This window comes from Electrophorus electricus, chromosome 2 (assembly GCF_041902795.1).
Source record: "Electrophorus electricus isolate QZ-2024a chromosome 2, ASM4190279v1, whole genome shotgun sequence".
NCBI classification, from domain to species: Eukaryota; Metazoa; Chordata; class Actinopteri; order Gymnotiformes; family Gymnotidae; genus Electrophorus; species Electrophorus electricus.
In genome coordinates this window covers 39,020,597-39,046,847 of record NC_137498.1, presented here as the reverse complement: position 1 = coordinate 39,046,847, position 26,251 = coordinate 39,020,597, and the positions used below count along the sequence as shown (strand labels likewise).

The window sequence follows — 26,251 nt, the reverse complement described above, 5'->3', positions numbered from 1 at the left end:
AAAGCTCATCTGATAGGGGATCTCAAACCTTGCCCTAAATGTATATAAAACTAATTTGTATGCTGATGGATAAAATGGGGGGGGGGGGGATCTTTAAGGGATATTTGTTTATTTGGCTCTTTTTTTAAACCTGCTCTCCATATGTTGTGGGCTTAGGCAGGCTATGCCCCAGGTGGAAGAATGACACCTCTTCATGACCCAGATAATTGGCTGTTTACCACCTCAATTGTGTCTCTTGAGAGAGACACATACATAGAGTCAGAGAGAGAAAGAAAGAGAGAGAGGGAGACTTATATAGGGGATCAAGCCTGATAAAGAGGCAATGCAACCAAAAGCAACACTGAATTCATTGTGACCTACTACAGATGAGGAGGCAGGGGGATGACTGTCTTTGACAATTGCAACCACATACACAATAGCTGATACTGTTGCAATCACAAGAAGGCATGGAGAAAAGTTATGAGGAACTTTGGTTTGCATAAGCACAGGTGCACCCAACTGCACTTTTTACGAAGTGGATGGATGAAATGAAAGAGAAATAGGGTATGGTGATTAATTAGCATCATCTCAGCCAGTCATTTTATTATGAAACATGAGATTCATAATCTGAATAGTCTGAATACAAGTTTACACCTCATCTTCTCCAATTAAGGGTTCTGTGAGTTCTGTGAACTCACCGCATAGCCTTGTTAAATAGGCCATAGGATGGCAGTTCTAGAATCATACCATCTACAGACATATTGTATCATAAATGTGATTATCAAGATTATTGTGATTATTTTTCTGTATTTTTGCTTTAGCCTGATGGACAGGCTACGTTAGATTAGATGTCAACTTTAGGCATTGGCTTTGGAAATTCCATTGAATTTAGGGTTCTTAGCATATGATGAGATGTTTATCTAGCTTCCAACCTCCAGCACTGCCAACTTTGTATATAGTGTACTCTGAGTGGAATTAGCACAACACCACTGCCAAGGTCACAAAGATTATGTGTTGCTGCATTATGTTTGACAGTCATGTAACAGCCCATGAAAATAGGGCATAGAAAGTCAACCAAAGTGGCATGTTAACTTGTTAGCCTGACCAATAAGAAACAAGTGAGTTGTCAATCATTATTTAATTCATTAATTCATTAATTGCATTCAGCTCAAAAAGGCCAGTGAGCTACATGTGATTTGAATGTATTCTTATAAATGCTATATCTCCTAATATGCTATGACATTAGTTTGCTAGCTAATAATCTTATTTTGGGACCAACTGAAATAATCTTATTTTCACAATTCTACTAACCAGTGAACCCAGCATAATAAACCCATAGACCACTCTGCACTAGAATACCAAAATAGACCTGGCTAAGAAGAGACCACTGTATATGTAAAAAGGTTAATGAGGAAGGAAACAGAGTTAAAGGTAGAAAAGACATAGTGACAGGTCAGCAATATATAAATAAATAAATTTATTTATTAATACATACATACATGCATACATACATACATACATACATACATACATAACATTACCTCCCTGCTCTCTTGGAGAGGTAATATCCTCTGGCTTTTCCTACAGTTATGTTAATGTCTTGCCTTCCCTTCTTGAGATACTTTTGGACCCACACCTCACAATGTCTGGTAAACATCTCATCATGGATGGTGAAGTTCTTAAACTCCTGGTGAAGATCAGTTGAACATCAGGTGAAGTTCTTGAATTCTTGTAATTCAGCTGGAAGGTAGCTAGCAACTAAGGTCATGGGATGTAATTCCCAGGGAGTAGTCATACTGATATATAGATAAGTTGCTCTGGGAAAGAGTGTTGGATAAAGATGTTAAATGTAAAGCTGGATTCTTCAAGGTTTATACTTGTCCTAGTTACATTCCCATGCCATAAGCCTGTGGTCTCTTTTGAGAGCTCTCTGTTCACTACATCCAAAAATGCACAAAACCTTGGTATTGTTTACAACCTGTCGTTTTCTGCTCATAATTCAAACCAGACGAGCATGTAGGTTCCTTTATTGAACAGCAGAAGTCTTAAGTCCTTACTCTCCAAGGAGACCACTCAGCTGCTTGACACTGAGCTTCTGCAGCTCACTTGGGGATAGTGCTCCTGTGCATGCCCCTGCAAACAGTCCAGAATTCATGTGCATGATTTATACTTAATCTCCCCAAGTTCTCCCACATCTTTCCACTGCTGCATCTCCATCACTAGCTTCCTGTGGCTGCCCATATCAGCTTTAATACTTCATTGTTTATCTACGAAGCCAAAAGTGCATGAGCCCCTACTTGAAAGCACTGGTGACATTTTGCAGCCAGTCTCACCCCTTTCGAACAAACAATGCAACTTGGTTTGTCTCCTTACTTGTAAAGTTTCTTCTCAGCTTTTCTCTGGGGCCAAGTATGCTGAATGTACTTTAACTGGTCTGTGTGATCGGTCTTTGATGGGGTTTCATTCTAGGTGTCCCTAGACTCTATTTGTCCCTAGACTCTAGTCTATTTGTACTAGCTTAAGGAAAAGTTACCAAAGAGGATAAATAACATATTTCTGTATTTGGTATGGACCCAAATGTCTGTCAAATGCTATAAATGTTAATGAATAAGTAAATGTAAATAAATAAATTGGCAAGAGAAAGTAAAACATGTGCACAGACCAGAGTAATTCAGAAAGAATCAAAGAGTGTAAAGAATGCCAAATAACAGTTGCAATTAATTGAGGCCCCGAATCAGTAGGGGAGAGCAGTTCTCTAACCATTTCTGCATGCCATATCCGGCAGGCCAGAGAGCTTGGGGGGCCTCTACCAGGGCCTGGTGTAGCACAGGCTTTAATTATCAGCACTGGCACTCTATGGGTACGTGAGCCAGCATACACACAGGACCCCTTCATGGTCCCTCGAGCTGACCCGATTTTGAACATTAATGAGGCCTGCAACTTTCTCATCCTGCCATAGTAATTGCCATCTATGGGGATGCTGGAACAGTGGAAGCAGGTGCTGCAGCTGCAGTACCCTTGTTGAGCATGCATGGAGTCAGCATGCTATCCATAGAGTCCCAGTCCAAAAGAGGTACCACCTGGACTCTCTGCTGCATCTCTAATTACCACAGGTCCATGGTATTTGCAAACCTGCAATGTCTCATGATCTGTATATAAAATCATGCTTAATGTGCTTGTTTCTCTACTACCTTTGAATAGGGTGGCAAATTACTCCAGTAAAATAAATTAATCAGTTAACCCTGAAAGATCATTTGGGAGTTGCCAAAACAATGTGCAAATATCACTATACGAAGGAAAGTTTAGGAAACGGGCATTAGTGTGTCAGTGTATACAGTCTTTATAGCATTGTTCATCATTATTATAAAGAGATTTATGTTAACAGTGCTAAGAGTGGATGCTGGAAAATGCAGATTATCTACAAAGTCCACGCATAATACAGTTAATCATGATAAAAGAGGATATTAGAGTGATTGGATTGATACAGTCCAGTGTTCTTTTGCGATATGTAGTGATATTGAAGCTACAGAGATACACAAAATGAGATCATTAAAATCTCTAGTTGATATCTGTAGATGTTTTCAGAGGATGATAATACAGCACACAAGCCTAGAATTACACTGAACTGTGGTAACCCAAACAAGCTGTTAGCAGCAGACCTCAAACAAATTTTGACTATCTAGGGCACTGTTGTAGCATATGAAAATGCTCATATTTTGTAGTGTCCAAAACCTAAAACAAGGCTGTTTCAAATACTTTATTAGCAATTTAATAGAGTTGAATGTCAGAGTTGGTTTAGGGTTTAGAGTATTTTCTTGCCAGGTTGAATTATTTCTTTTCTGCCCACAGTGAAAAAATGAAGAACAGCAACAATTATTATAACCTAGGAAATTTTATTTTAAGGAGATTACTAGCAGGTGTGTTGTAGAGCCCCTGCCATTCTGTCATTCAGCGATGGCTTTGCACATAGCTTTTATTTTTGTTTCTATTGTGCTACATTTGGCTTTGTTTTCCTTTATGTCATGCCTCCCTGAGGTGGTTTGTGTTGCCTTATTCGCCACATCACCTGGGGGCTGTTATGGACTTACATTATGGCTTATTTAAGCCTGTCTTTGTTCTTATGATCTTGTCAGTCACTGTATTTTAGGTTGGCTTTTTTGAAGTAGTTAATACACTTTTTTTTCAGTGTTGTTTTCATTAATTTCATTAAATGCTTCAGTTGGAGACTTGCATTTGCTTGCTTTCTTTTTCCTCCATGTTCTTTGCCCATGACAGCAGATTAGCACCAAATGTATTATATAGCCATTGACAGACACAGTGTTTTTTTCTCTGTAGACAAATCTTGGGCCAGGGAGTTTTTCTAATTGGATGGTAGCCTTAGCATCTTTGGCAGTGCAGAGATTCAGGAATTCTTCTTCCAGGGGACACCTTCCAAGTCATGCTTTTGATATGCAACTCTGAACAAAGAAAAACTCTAAGTACAGGACTACAAAACAATGAAAACTCTGTTCAGATGTGTACAGTACTTCTCCAGTGTAGTGCTCTTCTCTAAAGCAAGATGATTCATCATACATGTCAAAGGTGCAGAATTTCGGTTTTATCTCTGTGTCTTTGCATATGTTGGATTTTATTATATTTTAATAAAGTCCTCAAAGGGAATAGCAAAGAACACGTGGACATGATTCACATTCAAGTACAATGGGTGTGTGTTCTTGTCTGTGCATGTGCGTGTGTGTGTGCGTGTGTGTGTGTGTGTGTGTGTGTGTGTGTGTGTGTGTGTGTGTGTGTGTGTGTGTATGTGTGTATTTCTATGTTCAGTGTATGTGAAGGCAACAACCTGGGGGCACAACTCACAGAGATCTCCAACAGGGTAGGATGATTTCAATGATTTACAGCAGTCCTCTGTTGGACCTTTTTCACCAGCCCAACCTCTGTCATTCTCCTGAAGTAGACTAAGCACTGCGCCACGTTTAATGACAACCTCTTCTGATCGATGCCTCACTCACAGCCAGACACAAAGGACAAAGACTGGCTATTTAAACAGACAGGTTAGGCACCCAGGGAGGACGGTTCTACAGGACTTGGTTTGAAGATTTGGACAGCTCTCACTCTCTGTGCTGTGTGCAGACACTGATAGGTATTCCCTCAGTAGCTGGAGGCGTGACTGCCTATAGCAGACCTTGGGCTGGAGCTAACAGTAGGAACAGCACCACAGAAAGATGTACTGCTCATTTCACTTCATGTGGCTCTAAAGCTTTGTGCTTAGGACTGGCAGCATCAAGAAGCTATAGATTCAGTGGATGGAGCATATGTGGTAAAAAATCAAATCAAAATTTTGTGTGGTTCCACCATATCTGATGATGGTATGAATTACCAGCCTGTGGAGCTCCAAAATCCTGAGAGACAGAAGGCTTGCTACGTCTACATCCACAACATTGAGCTGGCCCTAAACCTCCTTGGTTCAGTGATTGGCTGATGCCAGCTTCCGTTTGAGTTAGCAGCCAGGCATTACCCTGCCCGTGCTGGCACAATGCTGACTGACTGACAGCATGCCCCGCATGTCATGTGGGCGGGATGCAGGAAGCACTTGCAAATAAAACAAATGAGGACCCATCGCCACACTGATGCTCTGCCAAAGCTTGACAGAGGACAGGCGTTTGAATGGCAGAATGCTTCACGCCTTTGAGTCACGGGCCACACCACGAATGTGAGCTTTATTAAGCTACTGCTCAACCACAAACAAAGCCAGAAAGGCATGGAGATGGGAGGAGGATGGAGGTATGAGGGAGAGAAGGTGAAGAGAGGAGATGGAGGATAAAAAAAAGTGGGCTACACCTTGTACAGAAATTCCTTGTAAAGTCTCTTGATGCTTTTAGAAGGGTGAGTCATGCAATTAAAAGCTCCCTCACACATCACCATTCTTGAAAGTCATCAGAGAGAAAGAGTAGACAAATGTAAAAATGAAGGATGAGATATTGAGTTGAACTTGTTCCCTGTGACAGATCAAGTGCAATCTTTGGTCTTTTCCCCTCCTAGGACTAGCTGCAGTCCCAGTGGCATCTGAAAACCTGCTTTATCTACACATACATGCCATTGGTTTCAAGCTGTTTCATATGGATGTGATGCATTTGTCAATGCGCAACTATTACAGGCTTTTGCAATGAGGTTGCAATCACAGTCCTGTGTCTTTGCAACTCAGCAATGCCAGCTGGGAAAAAGCAACATAATAGCAAACTATTACTGCAGGAGACTTCAGAGCAGACGTTTCAAAAAGGTGAGCTTAACTGAGCAAAGCCTTCAGTGTCTGATCTGCAAATTAGAACAATAAGCTGCAACATAAGCCATGGTCAGTGTAGGTCACATGTGCAGGGGGAGAGCTGTGTAAAGAGATGAACACTCTACAAAAGGGAGATGTTTGTTCACCTATACTAGTCAGTGACACATACAAATGAGGCAGTAATTAAGGAAAATGGTGAATTGGTCCAAACTGTTACATTACTGATCCATACAGACAAGTGTTAATGCACGGCAGTGTATACTTTAAAGTATAACATGGGTTCTTACATTAGAGCCTTTTAAAGGGCTACCAGGAGGAGCTAATAGCACAGTGCAAGTGCACGAATCACGTGCTCCATTGATCTTCAGCAGCCATGAAACCAAATGGCATATGGCATACCTCAAAAAATGGAAAAAGGAGAAGAGAGAAAGAGGTAGCCAAGCTTGCTTGAAAAATAAAAAAACCCTCATTGCCATACAGATCATCGCCAGACAGCAGCAGTGACCCTCATCTTAACCTTTGGGCTTTGATGGAGCTGGGCAGCATGGTGTGGAGAGAAGGCAGGGGAGAGAGGGGCCAGGCCTGGCCAGGTCAGGTCAGGGTGACACTGGACTTGCTTCACAGTGCTGCCCCTCCTTCCCTGCAATGTGCCCACATTTCTTAGAGCATAAGTGAGAGGGATACTTCATCCATCACTCTGACATCGTCTTGCTCATAACACACTGACAACAATGCAATTACAGTCACTAGATCTGCACTGGATAAAAATTACATGTGCACAAGAGTGCATGCCCTCATGCTTCCATGCACACTCACACAAAATGCTTCAGTGCACATTCTTAATGTGCTCTAATAGGCCCTTCTGCCAGCCAATAAGAGAAAAAGCTGAAGGCCCACACAATTCACAACTCTGAATATGCCTGATTTCAAAAGACTTCCAGTTTTATTTTGCACTGCAACATTTCAACCTTTGAGGTCTTCATCAGGCAGCTCCCCATATCATCAGATGCCTTGTGAATTAGACCAAAGATTACATTTTGTTTGTGAATTTATACTGTACCTTAATTTATTTTTGTATTCAACTAAAGGGCTGAAACCATAGGTCATTCTTGGCCCAAGTATGTGCACACTCATACCCACACAGACACAGACACAGACACACACACAGACACACACACACACACACACACACACACACACACACACACACACACACACACACACAAAAAAAAAAAAAAAACACAGAGAGAAGAGCATATTTATTATTCTGAGAAGCCTGTGCTTTACTGATTGCAGAAGTACAGTCCAAACTGAGAGAAAGACAGAAGGTGTGTAACTTTGAAAGTGCACTTAGAAGTACATCAAACCAGTCAGTATGTAAGAGTGCACACTCTCTTTTTGTGCATGTAATTGCACAGCACTGCCTCTACTACAGGCTCTTTCCAATTGATCTGCAGTCAAGATGTCAGCTATTTTGAAGTAATACGAGTGGGCAAATTAATTAAGGGTCTGTGGAGAAAATAAGCTCTATATGGATGAAGCTAAGCCTTACCACTGACATTAGAGCCTTTAAAGACAAAAAGGAAATTGATTGCAAAAATGATAACATGTACACTCTATATTCTTTATACAGTTGACAAATCGGCTTTCGTTGAATGTCCAGAATATTTCCTGTAAGCCAATAAGCTAAACAAAATGGCTCTAGTTTTACTGTAAGGCATTTTTGACCACTGTGAGTTTCCAGCAAGATAAATTTTCATTTTTAAATGTCATTTTATCTCTAAATGTCATGAATATTTTCATAACAGTTGAGGAGAAATTGAGAAAAAAATACATGTACAAGCAAATGCACACATAAAAACATAAAGACAACCTTGAGGTCAGATCCCTTTGATGGGAGCTTCAAAGCTATAGTTGGACATGACATTCAAATTCAGATCTAGCAGTTGTGTAAAGTGCTTATAGAAGATATCTACATATAATCAGAGTGTACTCCCACCTTGCTGTCTAATGCAGAAGAGACTAACCATTTTTATACACAAACCACTTCATGTCTTGCCTCTGTACATCATGGATTCCAAAGAAAAAGCTACTGGTCAGAAATCTGAGTTGAACATTAGTATTCACATGTAAACCATTGATATCAGAAAGTCTACATTTCAGCTAAGGAATTACTTTTTGTTGACTTATAGGCTGTCCCTTCACAAATAAGATAAAGAGATGAAAGAATTCTGGTAATGGTCAGTCCAGTCTTAGAATCTTATCCAAGTGTTCACAGAGAATGGGACACTTTAGAGAAGAACTCTGAACAACATCAGAGAGAGACTGATATCACGAGTCACACACAAGCTCAGAGTAAAGCAATATGAAGAGCTTATTGCTTTTGCCTGTTGCTTTTGATGGTTAAGTGCCAACATCAACATACCTGACAGTTTCACCAATTAGCCTCAAGCATCGACTCTAGGAAGAAATCAAAGCATTGGTATTGCATGCCTCAGCTACCTTTGGAAGTGGCGCTCACTCAATCAGAAGACACTCCCCAGCCCTACTCCGAGTCTGAAAGATCAGACTGTGTTTTGTGAATTTCATCTCCTTTTGTCAGCACATTCTCAGGGGAACAGACATGAAGTCAGAGGTCTAGTAGATTGTCTTCACATGGGCCTCTGAGAGTGACAACCTGTGTCTTGATCAGGAGACAATTTTTCAAACAAGGAGTGCCCTAAAAATATATGGGCCTGAAAGATATTATAGCTAAAGAATAGGGGAATGGTCTACAGAGTTTTCATTTTTTATGGATACAGGGTTACAGGTACAAGCAGTTCTATAGTTTACAGGTCATAGCAAGCTGGTACACTGTACAGCCATAACCAGGAGTGTAAAAACCCACTCTAGCTACAAAACTGCCTTTGTTCCTGAAAAATACTAAAGCATTGGCTTGAGTTTGAGTGTTCTGTATTCTGTTGCCATATATGCTGCAGAGATTTAGATTTTGAAATGAAGTGAGCAAGCTAGTTGCCTTTATCAGCTATTCCAGTGTGGCCTAATTAGGAAAGAAGTATTCTAATGTATACCCAAAAAATACTCTGAAAACTGTCCACAATAATTCTAGACTGCTCAAAACTCATAAACCTTTAAAGATAGCTCAAGTTAGAAAATGTCAGCATTGGGTTTTTGGCTGTGTATTTCAAGTGTATTCTTTGTGAAGAGTGGAGTCATAGGCAAAGTCAAATGTATTTATATAGCACTTTTACAACAGCTGCTGTCACAAAGCAGTGTTTAGAGATGTCCGGGTCCATGTCCCCAGTGAGCAACCCAAAGGCAACAGTGCCAAGGAAAAACTCCATAAGAACATGAAGAAGAAAACTCAACAAGGGAGCCCGTCTTCCTCTGGTCAACACCAGACACCACAAAAGGAACAAAATAAGCAATAAAAAACAAAATAAGAAATAAGAACAGAGGCTGAACTGGCCTTTTTTTGTCCCCTGACATTAACATTGGCACCACCCACCTAGACAGCATGTCCAATCTGTGACTGGAGCTGAGTTGCACACTCTAGCCAAGCCATGTATTCAAATTGCAATATACACCCACACCGTGTGTGTATGTGTGCAAATTTGATTAAAAAAAAAACCTTATCGATGTTGTCCATCCTGTGCATCACCTGGCTGTCGGCATGGTGACAGAAGTAGATTAGACACACTGAAGCGGCTCAAGGTGTGGAGAGGGGATGCTGACCCGATTAAGGGCAGTATTTGAATATCTGATTTAAATATCTAATTCTCTTTAGGGCACATCAGTCAACATGATCCAAACTCTCAGCAGGCTTCTTCTTGAATGTCAGATGGACCTCACCTCTCCTCCTGTGGAAAGCCTAGACCTGGCTCCATGCCCAGAGCTGAGCTCAACCTTCGCAATGTTAATTTAAAAAAAAGATCCACAATGAAACATAGACAGCATTCATATTTCAGAGTTAGTGCTGGCTTGAGCAATCAGAAGTTCTATTTTTCTCTCTGTGTTCACATGAGGCTTGAACTCTGATTAACACGGGTTGGTGTCAAGCTGTGACTCAACTGCTTGTAATCCAAAGACTGCAGTAACAGAATGCAGCCAAAACAAAACGCCTCTCTTGATCTCCCACACCAAACCTCAGGAAGCTGTCAAAACCAATGTGCTGATGGAAACATATGGTAAAACTGAAACAAGCAGGTCAGCTATGCTTGATAAACCTGGCTTACCTTGTCGCACCTCCCTGGGTGCTATGGCGATGGCATTCTTGGAATGCAGCTGGGTGACACAGCAGTCATCAGGCGGGGGCAGCAGCACACTGGCACTAGGGTCTAAGGAACGGTTGTGGGGTGTGGTGGGCAGTAGCGGCACCGGAGGCCCCGAGTTGGCACAAACACAGCCTGTCTGACTGATGCTGCATCCGGCCCGTGTCCGGCCCAAGCTGGGTCCCTGACTGGAGCGCAGGCACTCCTCGAACCAACGGCACAGTACACCACACGTGAACTGGCTGGAGTTCTCATTGTTGATCAGTAGCACTTCCACAAGTCTGAAGTCCAGCATCTCAGCAGACACGTGTGCCTTCTCTTCCGCTGATTGCCCATCACCCTCAGAGCCCTGGCCAGGCTGGGTGGCCAGACACAGCTGTACAAAGTTCTTGTCAAACTGCAGGAAGGTGTGAGGCCCAGGGACCAGGCACAACTGCACTGCCTCTGCGTCAGAGGCAGAGGGGGGCTCTGGTGGGCCGCAAGTCTGATTGGCAAGGTAGTGGTCCAGGGGCAGGACCAACGGTGAGAGTGCCAGACACACCCCGGCGTGGCGGTTGAAACGGAAATAGAGGGAGTACTTGGTGGGGTCAGGGTTCTCTATTGTCCACGAGCACCCCGAGGCCAGGGAAAGGGGGCTGGGGAAAAGGTCCCTGAGTGAGAAGGAGCCGTACAGGACCCCCGCCACCAGGGAGGAGCAGGGGGCAGCCTGGCCCGGCGGCTCCACCCCCCAGGCCAGTGCGAGAAGGGACGACAGCACAGACAGACAAAGCTGACCAGCAGTGTTCATCCTATGTCATTTGTCCTGTGGAGAAAAAAGGAAAAATGGGGTGAGTATGGCACAACAATTAGGCTAATAGAACAGATTAATCATTTTTCAAAAGCAATTTTGACACTGCTAACATTAAAATATCTTGTTTTCTGTGAAAAGAAAGGAGCACAGTGTCAAAAACATAGACAGGCTGGAAAGTTAGGAATGTATAATACTATGTTAATATCTTTATGAGATTTACATCACTAATCCTCCTTAATCTGCCAGGAGGGGAAACAGAGGAACTGCATTGTGTAATAATAATTAATTAAGTAATCAGCTTCATAAACGTACAAAGTGTATGCAAAGACACCCATACAAGAAGAACAAGAAAGGAGCAAAACAGAAGGGAGACATGCTACAAATCTGGCCACTTTTGTGCTTTGCTGGTTGAAATGAAGCAGTTTTTTTTTCCGTAAATCAGTGTCTCTCCATCTCCGTCTGCCAGACGGTGTTCCTCTCCATTCATGTCTCCCAGCTGCACTCCCTAACTCTGCTCCTATGGCCCTCCTCTTCACTCAGCCCTGACGAGCACTTGTGCTCTCTCTCTTCCTCTCTCTGTCTTAATTATATGTGGCCACTAAGCTGCATTAGCAAGCCGTGAACCACAGCGTCAGCTCCAACACACCTCCTTCCGTTTCTCTCCATCTCTCTGTCAGTTCATGCAATTTTTCATCCTCCCTGGGTTTCTATATGTCCATATTGAGATCGATAGATAGATGTGTGTGACTTCAATTTTTTCTTCTATCATCCAGCTTGTTTGTCATTCTAACTTTTCTTTCTTTATTTCTCTATCTCAATCATTCTCATGTTGTGAATGCTCTCTCTCTTTCTCTCTCTCTCTCTCTTTCTCTCTCTCTCTCTCTCTCTTCACTTCCTGCTCTCTTCCCATTCTCTCCCACTGCCCAGTAAATCAGCCTATAGCTGTGATGCTTTCTGCACAGATGTTTTAGACCTGTGGGGCTTGACAGCAGCCATGCATATGAATGACAATGCATATGCACATACAAACACACACACACACACACACACACACACACACACACACACACACAAAAAATTATTACTATGGGATATTGACTTGTGTATGACTATATTATGCAATGCCTACACTTAAATCTAATCTCTGTACCTAAATCTAAACTACTGTAATGTCAGTAAACAAATTTAAATCAAATTGTTTGGTTTATTATCATTGTAATAAAAAAAACAAAGTGTGTCTTTGTCAATATGGAGGTATTTGCTCTTCATAAAAAGTTAAATACATGCCCCCTGACACACAAACATACTTTTATCCCTATATGCAATGGAATAATGAAAACATAATCAAACCAGACAAATTAAGTTTTTGTGACAGTTTGAATTTTACCATACGATCTAAAATACTTCAAATGGTACAAAACTGTGAGAAAGAAAAAGGAATTAAGGAAAGGAAAAACAAAACAAATTCCAGGTAGATTTAACAAGAATTAAGATTTAAAATATTCAGCATGAAAAGGGCAAAAAAGGCACACATTAATTTTAGATGATTATACACATCCCTAAAGTCATCTCACAGCATATAGTAGGTAGGCTAAAATTACTAGGCTGTCAGTGAATACACTTAAATTGTCTTCAGAATTCAGAGAAAATAGGTTTTAAAAAGGGGCCAATAAAACACATGGGTTTAGAGTGGATATGTTTTTCAGTTTTCTAGTTTTGGCTTGTAAGAAGCCTCAGTTGAAGATCATTCAGCAAATGTAGCAGTAACATTAGAATGACTGCAAACAAAATGCTTCTCAAAGTGAACCGCATGAAAAGGTCAATTTCATTCAACTGCTCAATTTCACAGGTATCCACACATTCATCTAAAAGATGATTGGCACTTGCCATGGAACAGAGGTGAATCAAACTTATAAGGTATTAGTTAGTGTTATTCTCCAAGTGAGCTGAAGCACTCACTGTAATGTTTAAAAAAATGTGGTGCCATCATGTTGGAATAAGGAAATTCATACATTTGAATCCACAGAAATTACAGGTTATTCCTAAAGATGTCATTTGTACATTGCTATTATGAGATCTACCTTTGCATTTTGCCATATATGTATGATAATTTTTAAAATCAAAATTGCAGAGAAAGAGGGAAAAATAATGCGTGAAACATGGCAACACATCCAGGCAAATTAACATAAATGTGAGCACACGTACAGGTAAGAAACTGTGAGTCATAAAGAAACACATGCCACACTGAAAACACACAGGTGCTCCTTTACACATAGGAGACCAAAAATCATCATGAGAAAAAAGGCACAGTGCTAGAGAAATAATCGAGATGATAGCAGAGATGAATCTGTTTTGATCACTCGGGCTTCAAACAACTGCAGCTGTCTCCAGAACCACTGATTCATTTAATCGGAGGTGCAGCTGTGGAGGTGAGAATAAAATGAGGAATGTTCATGGGATGCTGACTGGCAGACAGACAGCTAACAATGTTTGTACATGATTCTTAATGTCACACCATGAGAGTGTGACAGTGACCTTTTAGCACTCGGGTGTCAAAGAGGCCTGACCCTCTTGTGTCTGGGAGCCTTTGAGACATCTCACCCCTCAAAACGACTGATACAGTTCCACTACAACTTGTTTGTAGGTCACCGAGTGCAGCGCTTCATCCGTCCCAGAGGAAAAGATGAGACAGTATGGTTAAGCCACATCTCATACCTGCTACCCACTCTGTCTCTCTTGGAAATATGTAATACACATACTATAAACGAAACGGAGAAGGACCATTCCAGGAATAAAGCCATCTGCTTATAAAAAAACAGTAATCTCTATATTTGTCGATGCAGTGGGACTGGATGTGTCATCTATATGTCGGCTTTTCTGCATTTGTATCCTGAAAAAGTCCACTTGTGGCCTTTGACTGCAGCCGGGGTACGTTTGAAGTAGCACTGGGACTTTGGAGCTGATAGAGGGCTTGCTGGCTAACAAAGACAGGAGCTCTTCACCAGGATCAAAGGGCCTGCAGTGGACTCTCCAACAAGCTTACACAACACTATAATGACCCTTCAGATACACAAAAAGGGCAGTCTGGATGCCCAGGATGACTAAGTCAGGTTAAGGACACAGGCAATGCCTCTGAGAGTTATGTCACAATACTGTGGCAGGAACCAAAAGGGGTTAGCAAAGTGCCTGGTTGAGTATGACTATGTACTCGATTATAATAAGCTTTGGGAAGATGGTGAGGTAAGTGGGCAGATGCTGTAATTACTTTTTCATCCCTATAAAGTTTCTTTTGAAGTGTGTTTTATGATTGCTCTTCAGTTTCTCTGTAACTGTAGAGATTATAATTTATTGCATCTGTCTAGAGACTCTGGCAGTATGAAAGAATGACACTGTGCTTTTGATGTGACTCATAATACATTCTTATAGTCAGGAACTGTATTTGATTAAACAGTTAAAAGATGATTGATGTCCAGTTTACCCAAATCTGATTAATGCATCAAACAGTGATAAATAAATTGTTTTCCTTGAGCATTCTACCATGACTTCGAGAAATACATTAATGATTAAATGTAATATCAACCAATAACCTGCCAATTCAAAGTTCAGAATCAAATTGTGTGTGTGTGTGTGTAGCACTTCACATAGCATTAAATGATCTCTACTAGGTGCCTATATGTGTTCCCTTTTTTTTTTTTTTTTTTTACAGCAAAACTCATTACATTTGCCTTAAAAAGGGTTGCTCTTAAAAAAGGGTTAGAAGTAAGAGTTCAAGGTTTATAATTCAAGGGCTAAAGATTAGGGCACAGGGTGTTTGCCTGGTCTGAGCATTCTATTCTAGGCTAGTGCTGGCCAGCCCGGCCTATCGAAACCCTGACCCACTTCAGCAGCTTGGGTGTAAAGCCCTCAGCCGAAAGCAGTTAGCAGAAAAAAAGGAATTGTTCCGCCTCGTAAATCAGGACACCCCGCCCCCCTCCCCTCCCTCTTGCCTCATTGGTAGTCCTTTGCACTGTAGAGGAATGGGATTAGAGATTAGGAATACAGCTCTGTCCCAGGGGCGATGTCTGACCAAACCCTGCTTTAAAGTATCTAAGGGCACTGGAGGATGTCCCATATGAGACAAAGCTCAGTAGGTCCAATTCCAGTCAGCAAGGTCACACAGACCCCACACTGGAAGCCTAAATTACATTTCATGGAGCACAGATGCAGTTCAGGGCTATTTTACCCCAGTTCCGAAGCCCAGCGGGAGCAAGGGGTGGGCTGAAGATGGCTAGCATGGAGACCATCCTCCTCTGACATGCTTACTCTCCCCATTAGGCCTGTCATGGTTTGTCCATTGATTTATTAATTTACACTGCAGGGGGCTAATAAGCACGAAAGCAGAGGGAACAGAGTTTAATTTGCTAGGGACAAAGGAGACATTAAGGCGATTATAGCAGCAGGAAAGATGGGGAGTACTTCAGGCCCGAAGGTTACCATTTCCTAAGCAAAAGACAATGAAAAATTAGAAGATGACTTGTGTCCAGCTCATTATAATGTCATATCAGGAAGCATTTTATATCAGTATTACTATGACCAACAGTAAATCTGTTGAGAAGCTTGTGAGATAAAGTGACTAAACTGACTCAGGTGCATATTAATTACTATCACTAGAAGCATGGTGCAGGTGTTAGGGGGATAAACCTGACACTTATAATCTTTCATTAATCAGTAAAAGTAGAGTTCAGATCTGTAATGTGTAAATGTAACCTTTTGCTTGAGTTCATCCTCGTAGTTCACATTCTGTCCCCAAGTCTTAAAATCTGTACAACAGCAAAACAGTGATCAAAATCTCTGAAACATGAAGCCATCTTCACTTCCCTTCATATTGTTTTCCTAAAACAAAGAGAAAAAATAAGACCAAAATAAAAAAAAAATAAAAAAAAGAAGTGTGCTAGAAGTAACCATAGCAACATTCCTCTCTCCACAGCTTTGAAAATTTTAATTTGGTTTAGTCTGATTATTTTTTATACAGTGTATTCAAATAAAGGCCATTCAAAGATGTATAAGGAGCACTCCTGAGCACATGGTACCTGGAGGCAGGGCTGCCCTCTGGGGATTACTCTGACTGATATAAATGCCATAAAGTCGTGTTGGTTTGATAGCATTTTTGATAATGGCACAGTGACAGCAAAATGCACATTCAGCAAAATGCACATTCTGCCAAAATGAGATGGTTGGAATCTTTCCACCAGGTTCCTCCTTTAGTGGATTCCCCTTTCCCCTCACAAAGGAAAGGTCTTATTATGCCTCCATACAACACATTCTGTGTGTGTGTGTGTGTGTGTGTGTGTGTGTGTGTGTGTGTGTGTGTGTGTGTGTGTGTGTGTGCGTGCGTGTGCGTGTGCGTGTGAGTGTGCGTGCGCGTGCGCGTGCGCGTGCGTGTGCGTGTGCGTGTGTGTGTGTGTGTGTGTGTGTATGTGTGAATGCATGCATGCAGGTGTGGGCATAAATGAGTGAATGTGGAAGAGGAACATTTCCTTGCCTTCGGGGTGTCATGATAAATTCATGTACTCCACAAGGTGGGATTATTCAAGGTTTGTGGGGAACAAAGTGCTGACATGCTATATGCAAGGCTATCATAACAAACCAAACAGGTGTCAGAGAACACTGATGGCCTCTCTCCCTCCTCCCCTGCAGCCTGCACACATGATGGGACTTAGTAACACGTGGCACACACTTTATCAGGCTACGTCTCCTCAGCAGAGAGGCACAGGCAAGTGGATGCTGCTCTGTCTCTTATAAACTAATGCACAGGTACCATGACACTGTAGTATGATTATGCATGCATGACATTAGAGATTAAATTAATTCATATGCATGCACTGACTTCATAAGTAGTCTAAATATTATTACACACACGCCCTCATGTACGCACATGCAGATTGAACACACTTTCAGCATGCAGTCTGAAAGCTTGAATTTGAAGACTGGAATCAATATTGCAGGCACACACCAATTTGGGGCTTTTAAGCTTTTTATGCTTTTTTTCCCTTTCCTTCTGCTTTCTCTTCATTAGTGAAACATATCACACAGAGTGACAGAGTGCTGCTGCATGTGAGAACATGACCCAAGCCTACGCACAGCCTGCTAGATATCTGACCTTTTTGGATTGACTTGATCTAGGAAAGCTCATGGCATGATGGCATGACAAGTCTGAATTCAGGGTGAGAACAGGAATGGCCATGCCTCCTGCGAACAGAAAACTCCTGCAATCAGCATGAGGTGCAATCCACATTCCCCTGAGGTGTGCTCCTGTTGAATTTTAAGGGGTGAACATGCAAACTGACAATATGGATCTAACAGCATAAAAAAGATGAATTCAAAGCAACTTAGTGAACAGGCTGAGGCTATTATAACTGCATTCCAAATGTACTTGCTCAGTAATAGCATGCACATAAAGCCAGATTTATCATTCTTGCTAGTTTGAGCAGTACTCAGTAATTAATAGACAAAAAATGTGATCACTTTCCCATGGAAATGCACAAAATGAGGATGACCTGTCCATCTGTCCCTACCTCCGGTTTTCCATTCTCATGTGTTTCTGCCCCTCTGTGACTAGCTTGGCTTGGGCAAGGCAGAGTACATACTCAGTGCCCCCAGAGCCATCCACACACTGGGCATGGCCCAAAATGTCACCATCTGTCAGCTTAGAATGCATGAAGACAAAAACTCCCCTCTTAGCAACAGCTTAATAGAACAGCTGTACTGCAAAAGAAAGAAAAAAGAAAAAAAAAGTCACCATCTCCCCTCAGCAAAGCTTGAATATTTATTAGCATGACTCGCTCTCCCTCTGCTTCTACTCCTCTCCACTCCAATCCCTTGCTCACTCCGTTTGTTAGCAGCCCTGTTATACAAGCTCTCTTTCCTGTCTCTGCCATAACAGGTGTCTTTTTCAACACTGTGGCTAGAGCTATTCTCAATCATCAACGTGCTCTCCAGCAATACGATTCTTTTCGGCATGAGCCAAGAGTCTGATTTTCCTGCACTGTTGCTAATCTCAGGTATGTCTATTAATAGGAGAGAAAGAAACAAAGTCGCATTCCTTGCTGTGTCAGAATATCCTGTACTGTTTGACCTAGGTCTTTTGTTAAACATTCTTGATACAGTGGTTTTGATTTAGAATCACATTGTACCCTTACGGTATAAAATGAACTGCTGACTATGGATAGTGTATCAAGGTCTCTCACAAAAATGTCTGAGTCAGTATTGCCCTGACACATCCGCACTATACATCAAAAAAGAAAGACATGACGAAACAAAATATGGATTCTCACCTCCACATGTAAGAAAACAAGTCAACAACCAATGCAAATCACAACAGAATTCAGGTCATTCTGCATTCACTAGTGTAGTGTCACTAGACTGACTTGTGTTCTGAGTGTATCCAGTCCTTATATGAAGTCTACATCTTCATGGCCTTTGCATTGGGTCCATCAAGTCATTTCCAGTTTGGAGAATCACTTTTGATGGAGGACATTTCTTCAGTGTTGTCAAGACACCTTTAAACGAGTTAGACATTACCGCGACAATGCACAGTGCCACAGAGCAATGACATTTCCCAATATGTCTATGTTCTGTCAAAACAGCAGCCAGGAGGATAAGAGCATGTTTCATCCATGCCTGGGACATAGCACCACACAGAGACTCCATTCCCAGGCAAAACCAACAAAATATCAGTCTCACAACATCCGCGAACAGCAGTGTGCTGATACCCTCAGTTAAAAATCAAACACTATGCGGTGGAGAACACCACAGACATTCTCCCACCATACGGGTGGACAGTGCACTGAGCACAGTCATCGGGGCTTCCTAAGTGCCACAATTTTATTTGCAAGCTGGAGCAGAGGCTGCATCAACCTTCAGATGGAGAGGCGATTGCACCCTGCCAGAAAGTGATGTCTTTGGGGATGTAATTCCTAAGAACTGGGTGTAAGAAACAGAATAATCATCCAGAATGATCCTGGACAGAATAGGAAAAGTACCCAGAGGCAAGCTCATGTTTGTTTCAGAATAAAGCAGCCTCCTTTCAGCTGGGCTGAAGAACAGCATAGTCTAGTATAAAAGACAGCATCATTCATTCAGGCAGTGATCTATTTATTTATTTATTTATTTATTTATATTTTTGTTTGTTTCACAAACTGCTTTAAAAAATTGCAACGCTTGTGTAGCTGCCATGGCTATTAGGCTTCCGTTTTGCATCTTACAAATGAAATGCTGAACTGCAGGTCCACCCTGCGGATTTGCGGGCTGTTAGTTTACAGATGTGCTTCTGCTTTTCAGGGCAGTGCATGCAGGAGACTGGCATGGCACAGACTTTATGCATGAAGGGAGTAGCTAGGACAGCTTGGTGATATCATGCATTATGTATATGCTGCTAAGAGCTCAATCAATGTGGAGCTAACCATGTATAATATAAAGAAATGGCCTATATTACGAACTGCTTCTGCATTTAGAAAAATAAATTAAGCTGCAGATTATATTCTTTATTTGAAAACTTTACAGAATGACCCAAAGCTATACATAAATGAGATGACAGGCATAAAAGAATAATTTGATTTTAATTATAGTATTAGCATTACAACAGTTTCTTCATTAAATTGCATTAAAGAGATATTGTTTTATTTCGACTATGCATTAATTAATTTATGTTTAAATTAACTATTGTACCACCTATACATAAATGGCTTTTGCTTTTTATGCTGGGACTTTTCTTTTTTGTTCCACTAACTGCATCATTAGTAAACACATCATTATAAACCATGATTAAATTCAGTAGAGACCACAGAAATATGGGCTTTCAGAAACGATGAACAGAGGGCTCTGCATATGTACATAGCAGCAGAACCAGGGATTGTCTTAAGTCCCCCCCCCCCCCATCCCCCCTAAAAGCTAATTTAGAAAGGAACAGTCCCCCAACAACTTCACATCAGTAGAAGACATGTCTTCTACACACTATAACATGTGTATGCATATTTTTCCTTCATAATTTTTATTTGATGGATAATTACTAACAGTTAGTTTGAATGCAATTTGTTATGAAAGGAAAGTAAATATAGCTCAAAGGGAGCACTCAAGTATTTTTACATAGAACTTATAAAGAAACTATTTTATGTATTTATTTGTTTTTGTTGTTATTTGTTTTTACAAAAAAACATTTAAAAACCCCTGATACTGAAAGCCTTTTGGACAAAAAAGAGTGCTATCTTGCAAATACATCTTCAATCACAAGAGGAGTAAAAAAAATAGCAAAAAAGCATATTCAGAACCATGTGTCTGTGCAGTCAAACAGTGCTATCAGCATGGAAGTCTAATGAGAATGGACCATGTGCTTAATTGGCCACAGAGCATAGTGCTTACCAGGGCCTATGTCCCACCTGACTAGTGCTTTAAAGTCACAGTGATATACCCAGTGGCACAGTGGTCTTCTCACATATACAATATTCTATCTGTAATAAAGACTACAGGCCTGTGCCTGATTTAGGAAGGTAGATGCATGTGTGCGCTGTTATTACATGGCCATTACCTGAACTGCATACACTATAAAGCTAAAGCTATATTTCAGAGAGACTCCATAGGGGGACTAGAAGCTTGCACCACACACAGTGCACAACCATCCTTCTTAACTCCCCTCCTTCTCCCCACTCAGACAGCCACCCACTCACTGGGCCTTATAATGAATTACCCAAATAATAAAAGAAAAGGGGGGAGAGAGAGAGGGAAGAAAAAGAAGCTCCTTATGCTGAAGCTAAATTAAACCTCCAAATTAAAGTGGTGACTGGGGAATGAGCCTCATTTGGAAAGAAAGAAGGGAGGAAAATAGACGCCTATGCACTTGCACACTCTAGCTTCCTCTTCTGCACAGCCACAGCAAGGAGCTGTACACTGATTCTCAATTACACAGCCATCAAATGAGACTTCATTTAGAGAGGTGGAGGCCCGAGCTGCACAAACAGCTATATTTCAGAGAGTGTCCAGAGGGACAGAGAGACTACTCCATAATCACCCCGTCATACATCCTCCCTTACTCCCTCCCCCGCTAACCCACCCATGCTCTCTGTCTCACTGCATTATCTACATAACACGAGAGAGAGAGAGAGAGAGAGAGAGAGAGATGGGGGAACATATAAGGGTTTCATACATTAGAGTTAAATTAAACCTACACACTGAAGTGGTAACAAGGGAGCGCACCTTGTTTGGAAAGACAAAGCAAAGAGAAGGATGATGGAAGAATGAAAAGAAGACAGAGAAAAGTAGAGGGAAAATGAGGAGTTAAATAAAGGAGGAGTTAAATAAAGCCTGACGAGACTGTCTGTTGTCCTCCAGTGTATATCCAACTGTTCACACCACAAAAAAAAAGAGTGGTAATGATGTTGGGTTTGACTCACAGTGCCCTCCCACCTGTTCCCAGCTGGTGGATGGGGAACACTACTGAAACACTCCTAAAAGGAGCAGTAAGTTGTCACATAAAAAGGTAAGCGAGAGCAATTACGCCAGCCAGAAGCATCCAGAAGGTCTTAGACACATTTATAAGGACCTTAAATGTAATGATCGTATGAATATCAAATATGCAAACCTTAAAATAAAATTTTTAAATATTAAAATGTTGAAATATGAAATGTAAATTTTTTTTTTCCTGTGTCTGAGAAAATGACAGAGGCAAACAGCCTCTTTTTCCTGTTCCTTAATGTTCAGCATTACAACAAACCTAGACTTGCTGTCTTAAATTACCCTTCTAAAATTATATGCAATGTAAAGATGAGACCAATTTCAGCAGAACACTTACTGAGAGAAATGTGAATTGGTAGCAGAGATCAAAAGGAATAGCTTCTCTGGGTAAATGTCTTCTCTTATTTCATGTTTAAGGGAATGTTGGAGAAGTTTCTGTAGTGAAAGTGTAAAGTAGCATAGAGCAAAAGTGTGTGTGTGTGTGTGTGTGTGTATGGTGCAGAATGCAAGCAAATAATTTCCATATGCGTTTATGCATGGTGTGCGAAGGTTGCTGGTTACTGCCAAGGTCTTGCTTGTCTACATCTATTAGGAGACAGGAGTGAAAAAATACCCACCTTCTGTCTCTTCTCTCTCTCTCCCTCTCTCTCCCTCTCACTCCCAATCTCTCCCTATTTCTCCCTCCCTCCCTCCCTCCCTCCCTCTCATTTGCTCTGTCTGAATCTCTTTATCTCTCTAACACTCTTAGCTGACAAAAACAAGGAGACATGTTGAGGCCTGTGACCCTCCCGACCCTCTGCACCCACACTCTGATCTGCAGGTCACCTAACTGGGTCAGCTGGGTCACCCAGAGGCTCGGCGAGTGGCATGGGTCAGAGAGAGGCTGACGCCCCATTCATCATGGGCGTAATGCTCGGGCCTGCACCAGGACTCTTCCAGGTCCAGCTGATCATGAAAACCGACATCACACCGGTAAGGCCTCATCACAGAGCAGGATATGTATATAAGTTATTAACTTATATGTATGTAAGTTATTACTGGTACAAGAAACTTTTCACCAACTCTACAGAAATATGTAAATAAACACAATCTCCAGCAGTAGCAAGTAATTACCATGAAACGTGACCTGTTAAACATAAAAACTTAAATAAATAAATCAGGTCTGATGAATTTCAGCTAGCACATACATTATAAGAATTAGTTCTATATAATATACATGTATATATTGATATGCATGTTCTTAAGTAGATCAAAATTGATTGGATTCTGATAATATGCTGGCTGAACACTAAAGAATAAATAATTAGAATTCAAATGCAAAACCAAGATAAACATTCACTCAAGAGCTAAAATTGTGATAGTATTTGTCTAATTTTCAACACTTCTCTTCTTGGATTTCAACAGTTATCTTCTTCTCACTTCATTTCCTCATTGTCCCTACTAGTTGTACAGAGAAACCCTACTCTGTTTCTTCCCTCCATTCTTGACATCTGAAAACTACAACAATCCAAGGATGGGTAACGGGGTGGTAAAACTCAGAGTTAAGCCCCAGTCTTGGATTCCACTCCTCAGCCGCACTGCCTCAGGCCAGTGGGCTGAGAATATACTGTGATAAACAACATATCTGACAGAGCCCAGATGCACTTCTGACCCACATGTACCATTATTTCTCTAGTACTATGAGTCCATCTGTACACACACAGACGCCGTGGCAACAAAACCAGATTATTCTCTGATTATTTTACGGTCCACATGGTCAGTTTTGAAAGAGGCATAAGGGACAGAGAGAAAGTGGTAGAGTGAGAGAGCGAGAGAGAGAAAGAGAGAGAGGCAGAGAGAGAGAAAAGACAACAGAGAAAGAGTGAAAGGGAGAGAGAAATACAGAGTAGAAAAAAGAGAGAGAAACTAAGTGCCCCTATAGGATGGTCTTTGAGCGCTACATATTCTCCTCCATCAAACGGTTTCATGGCATTGGTGATGTAGTGGCTGGTTGTCATAAGAAGTGTCTGGAGAACCTATACATCTGCACACATTCAGGGTGTGTGACATTAACACCTCCACCAAGTGAGTGACCTCAAAGGAGATCATAACTGCTAGTGAAGCCACAGAACCTTCTCTCTCTCTTTTCATTAAATATCTGCAACACAGAGCTCTGTGGGAGATCTCTGAGACTTACTATCATGTAGGTAATTTAAAACTCATTCGTTTTTTTCTATTCTATCCTATTTTCTCTCAATCTGCCTTTTTGTCCCCCCCCACACACACAAAACACACACACAAACACCCACACACACACACACACAAACACACACACAAACACACACAAACACACACACACACACACACACACAAACACATGCAAGAATGCACATGCACATCATGTTCAATTCTCAAAGGTGAGCCAATGTCACCAATTCCCCAGTCAGAAATTATATCGAAGGAGACCAGCTTCCATTTTAAAAGTTGCCAACATGTCAGTATCCACGGTGATTCAACAAACAGAGAGAGAAACAACAGAAGTGCGCGAGCCAGAGATGGAGGATTAAGAGGTGGAGGTGAAGGAAGCGGAGATGCTGATGAAGCCTGGCTTCAGTGTCTATGCTGCTTTCAGTGGTGGAGGTTGGTGGAGCTTCAGTGCTTATGCTGCTGTCGCTCTGGGTAGATAGGCTGAGCCCTGAGCTCATCACAGAGCTGTGCACAAATCAAGTGCTGCGATTTGATCCATAAGCATGGCCTTACAGGGCAGCAAAATACTGCGGGGCCGATATGGGGGATATGGGGGTGTTGAAGAGGATGACTTTCTTGCGTGCCGGTTTGTGGGACTCGTTGATACAGCCTCATCCCACTTAGCCGCTGATGGTGAGGAAACGACAGGTTCGGTTTTGCTTTCCGCCTGAGAGCATTTAACACAGAACAACACCAGAGGCTGCCGCGTCTGCCAAAGTAGGACAGACGGGCCGGACATGCCCGTTTCTTCCCCGGCCTAATGGAGGCATCCCCAGCAGCCTCCCCCTTAGCAGCACCTCTGAGTCGCTCACTTCAGACACAACAAAAGCAAACAAAGAAAACCAGCAGTGAGTACACAGCAAGCCAAGCAGGATGGGGCTCCCCTGCCTGGAACTCTCACAGTCCATGAAAGCCAGCGCTAACTCTAGGCACATAAACAGCGTGCTAATTAACAACACAATTAATAGCATAAAGGCTCGTTTGTGGCCATTAAATATGGTAATTTAAGCAAGATAGACATAACACTTTGCCATCCAACTTATGTGAGAGAGCTGCATGAGCAATCTTTTTAATATACTGCTGCATCCACATGCACAAACACACACAAACACAGCCACTGACCTAATCTCAGCTCTACTCACACACCTTTCATGGTGCTACAGAAGGCAGTCAGCAGGCTTTGGCCTCCAGAGCCAGCAGGTAAAATGGCAGTTCTTCTCATGACATGTCCTCACGCTGAGTGTGCAACACTTAAAGGAGAACTGACCCTCAAAATCACACCATCACTTACAGATAAAGAGGGATGAGAGTAAAACTTGGAACCCAGGAAAGAGAGAGAGCAAAATAGAGAGAAAGAAAAAGAGAGGTAAGTGCATGATGGAGAGAGAAACTCTCCTGCCAGGTGATCACGTTTATTGCTGGTCTCCTCAATGAGGCATAGATCACTAATTTGTACAAATCAGCAGAATGAAATGAATGTAAAATATTAGGTACAGACCCCCTTGCAAAATGTGTGCCTGTTCACTTCCCCTACTCTCTACCCCTCAGCCAATCCAAGATGCTGAGAGAATAACAACAATAAAAATTAAATATATATTTTTTTATTTCTGTACTTGTTGTGAGATAATGGAAAAATTTAGCCAATGTACTAACATAACAATTTACACCTGGAACTCAAAACAAAAAGTGCATTTCTAAACATCCCTCTTTCCAAAAAACCACGCACAAAGCACACAGACATGCACAGAGTTATAGGGTAATAGACAACCTTTGTAAGGTGAACTCAAACAGCATAACTGCTTTAAATGCAAACTGAGAACAGATCAAAGCATGCATCATCTTACACTCGGTCTGTTTTCTAAGCTATTCATGCTTGTCATTGAACTACCTGTTCAGTTACCCACACTCACATATAAATGGGGCCTATCAGTCCTTTCTGCTTTTTCATTTTTCTTTTCTTTTTCATAAAAGAAATACAAGTGACTAAGATCTATAAGTAGACCTTAGAAAAGCAGATCATGTACAATAACAAAACGGCTAAAGGTGGGTAGGCTTCACAATAAACACAAACTGAAAGACTGTGCCTCAGCAATGACACAGAGTCAGATTTCATTCTTAAGCTGTGTTCAGATGTGCTTTGTCCAATTTCCAATTTACAGAATGTGAGAAATGTTTTTGTCTTGGCAAAAAATGTAAATTTGTTTGTTTTTGGTTTTTTTTCTC

The 26,251-nt window shown here is 41.5% G+C and overlaps 1 protein-coding gene across 22 annotated transcripts in view; it reads right to left on the bottom strand.

Annotated features, from left to right (window-relative positions):
* The window catches only part of adgrb2 (adhesion G protein-coupled receptor B2), a 188,123-nt gene that overhangs the window by 135,810 nt on the left and 26,062 nt on the right, over positions 1–26,251 (bottom strand). For all 22 annotated transcript variants that reach the window (XR_014118762.1, XR_014118764.1, XM_035529193.2 and 19 more), the window contains exon 2: positions 10,492–11,329. Coding sequence is in view for 20 of the 22 variants with exons in the window: in XM_035529193.2 (XP_035385086.1) it covers positions 10,492–11,314 (823 nt within the window). In the remaining 2 variants the exon portion in view is untranslated. The remainder of the gene's footprint in view (positions 1–10,491; positions 11,330–26,251) is intronic.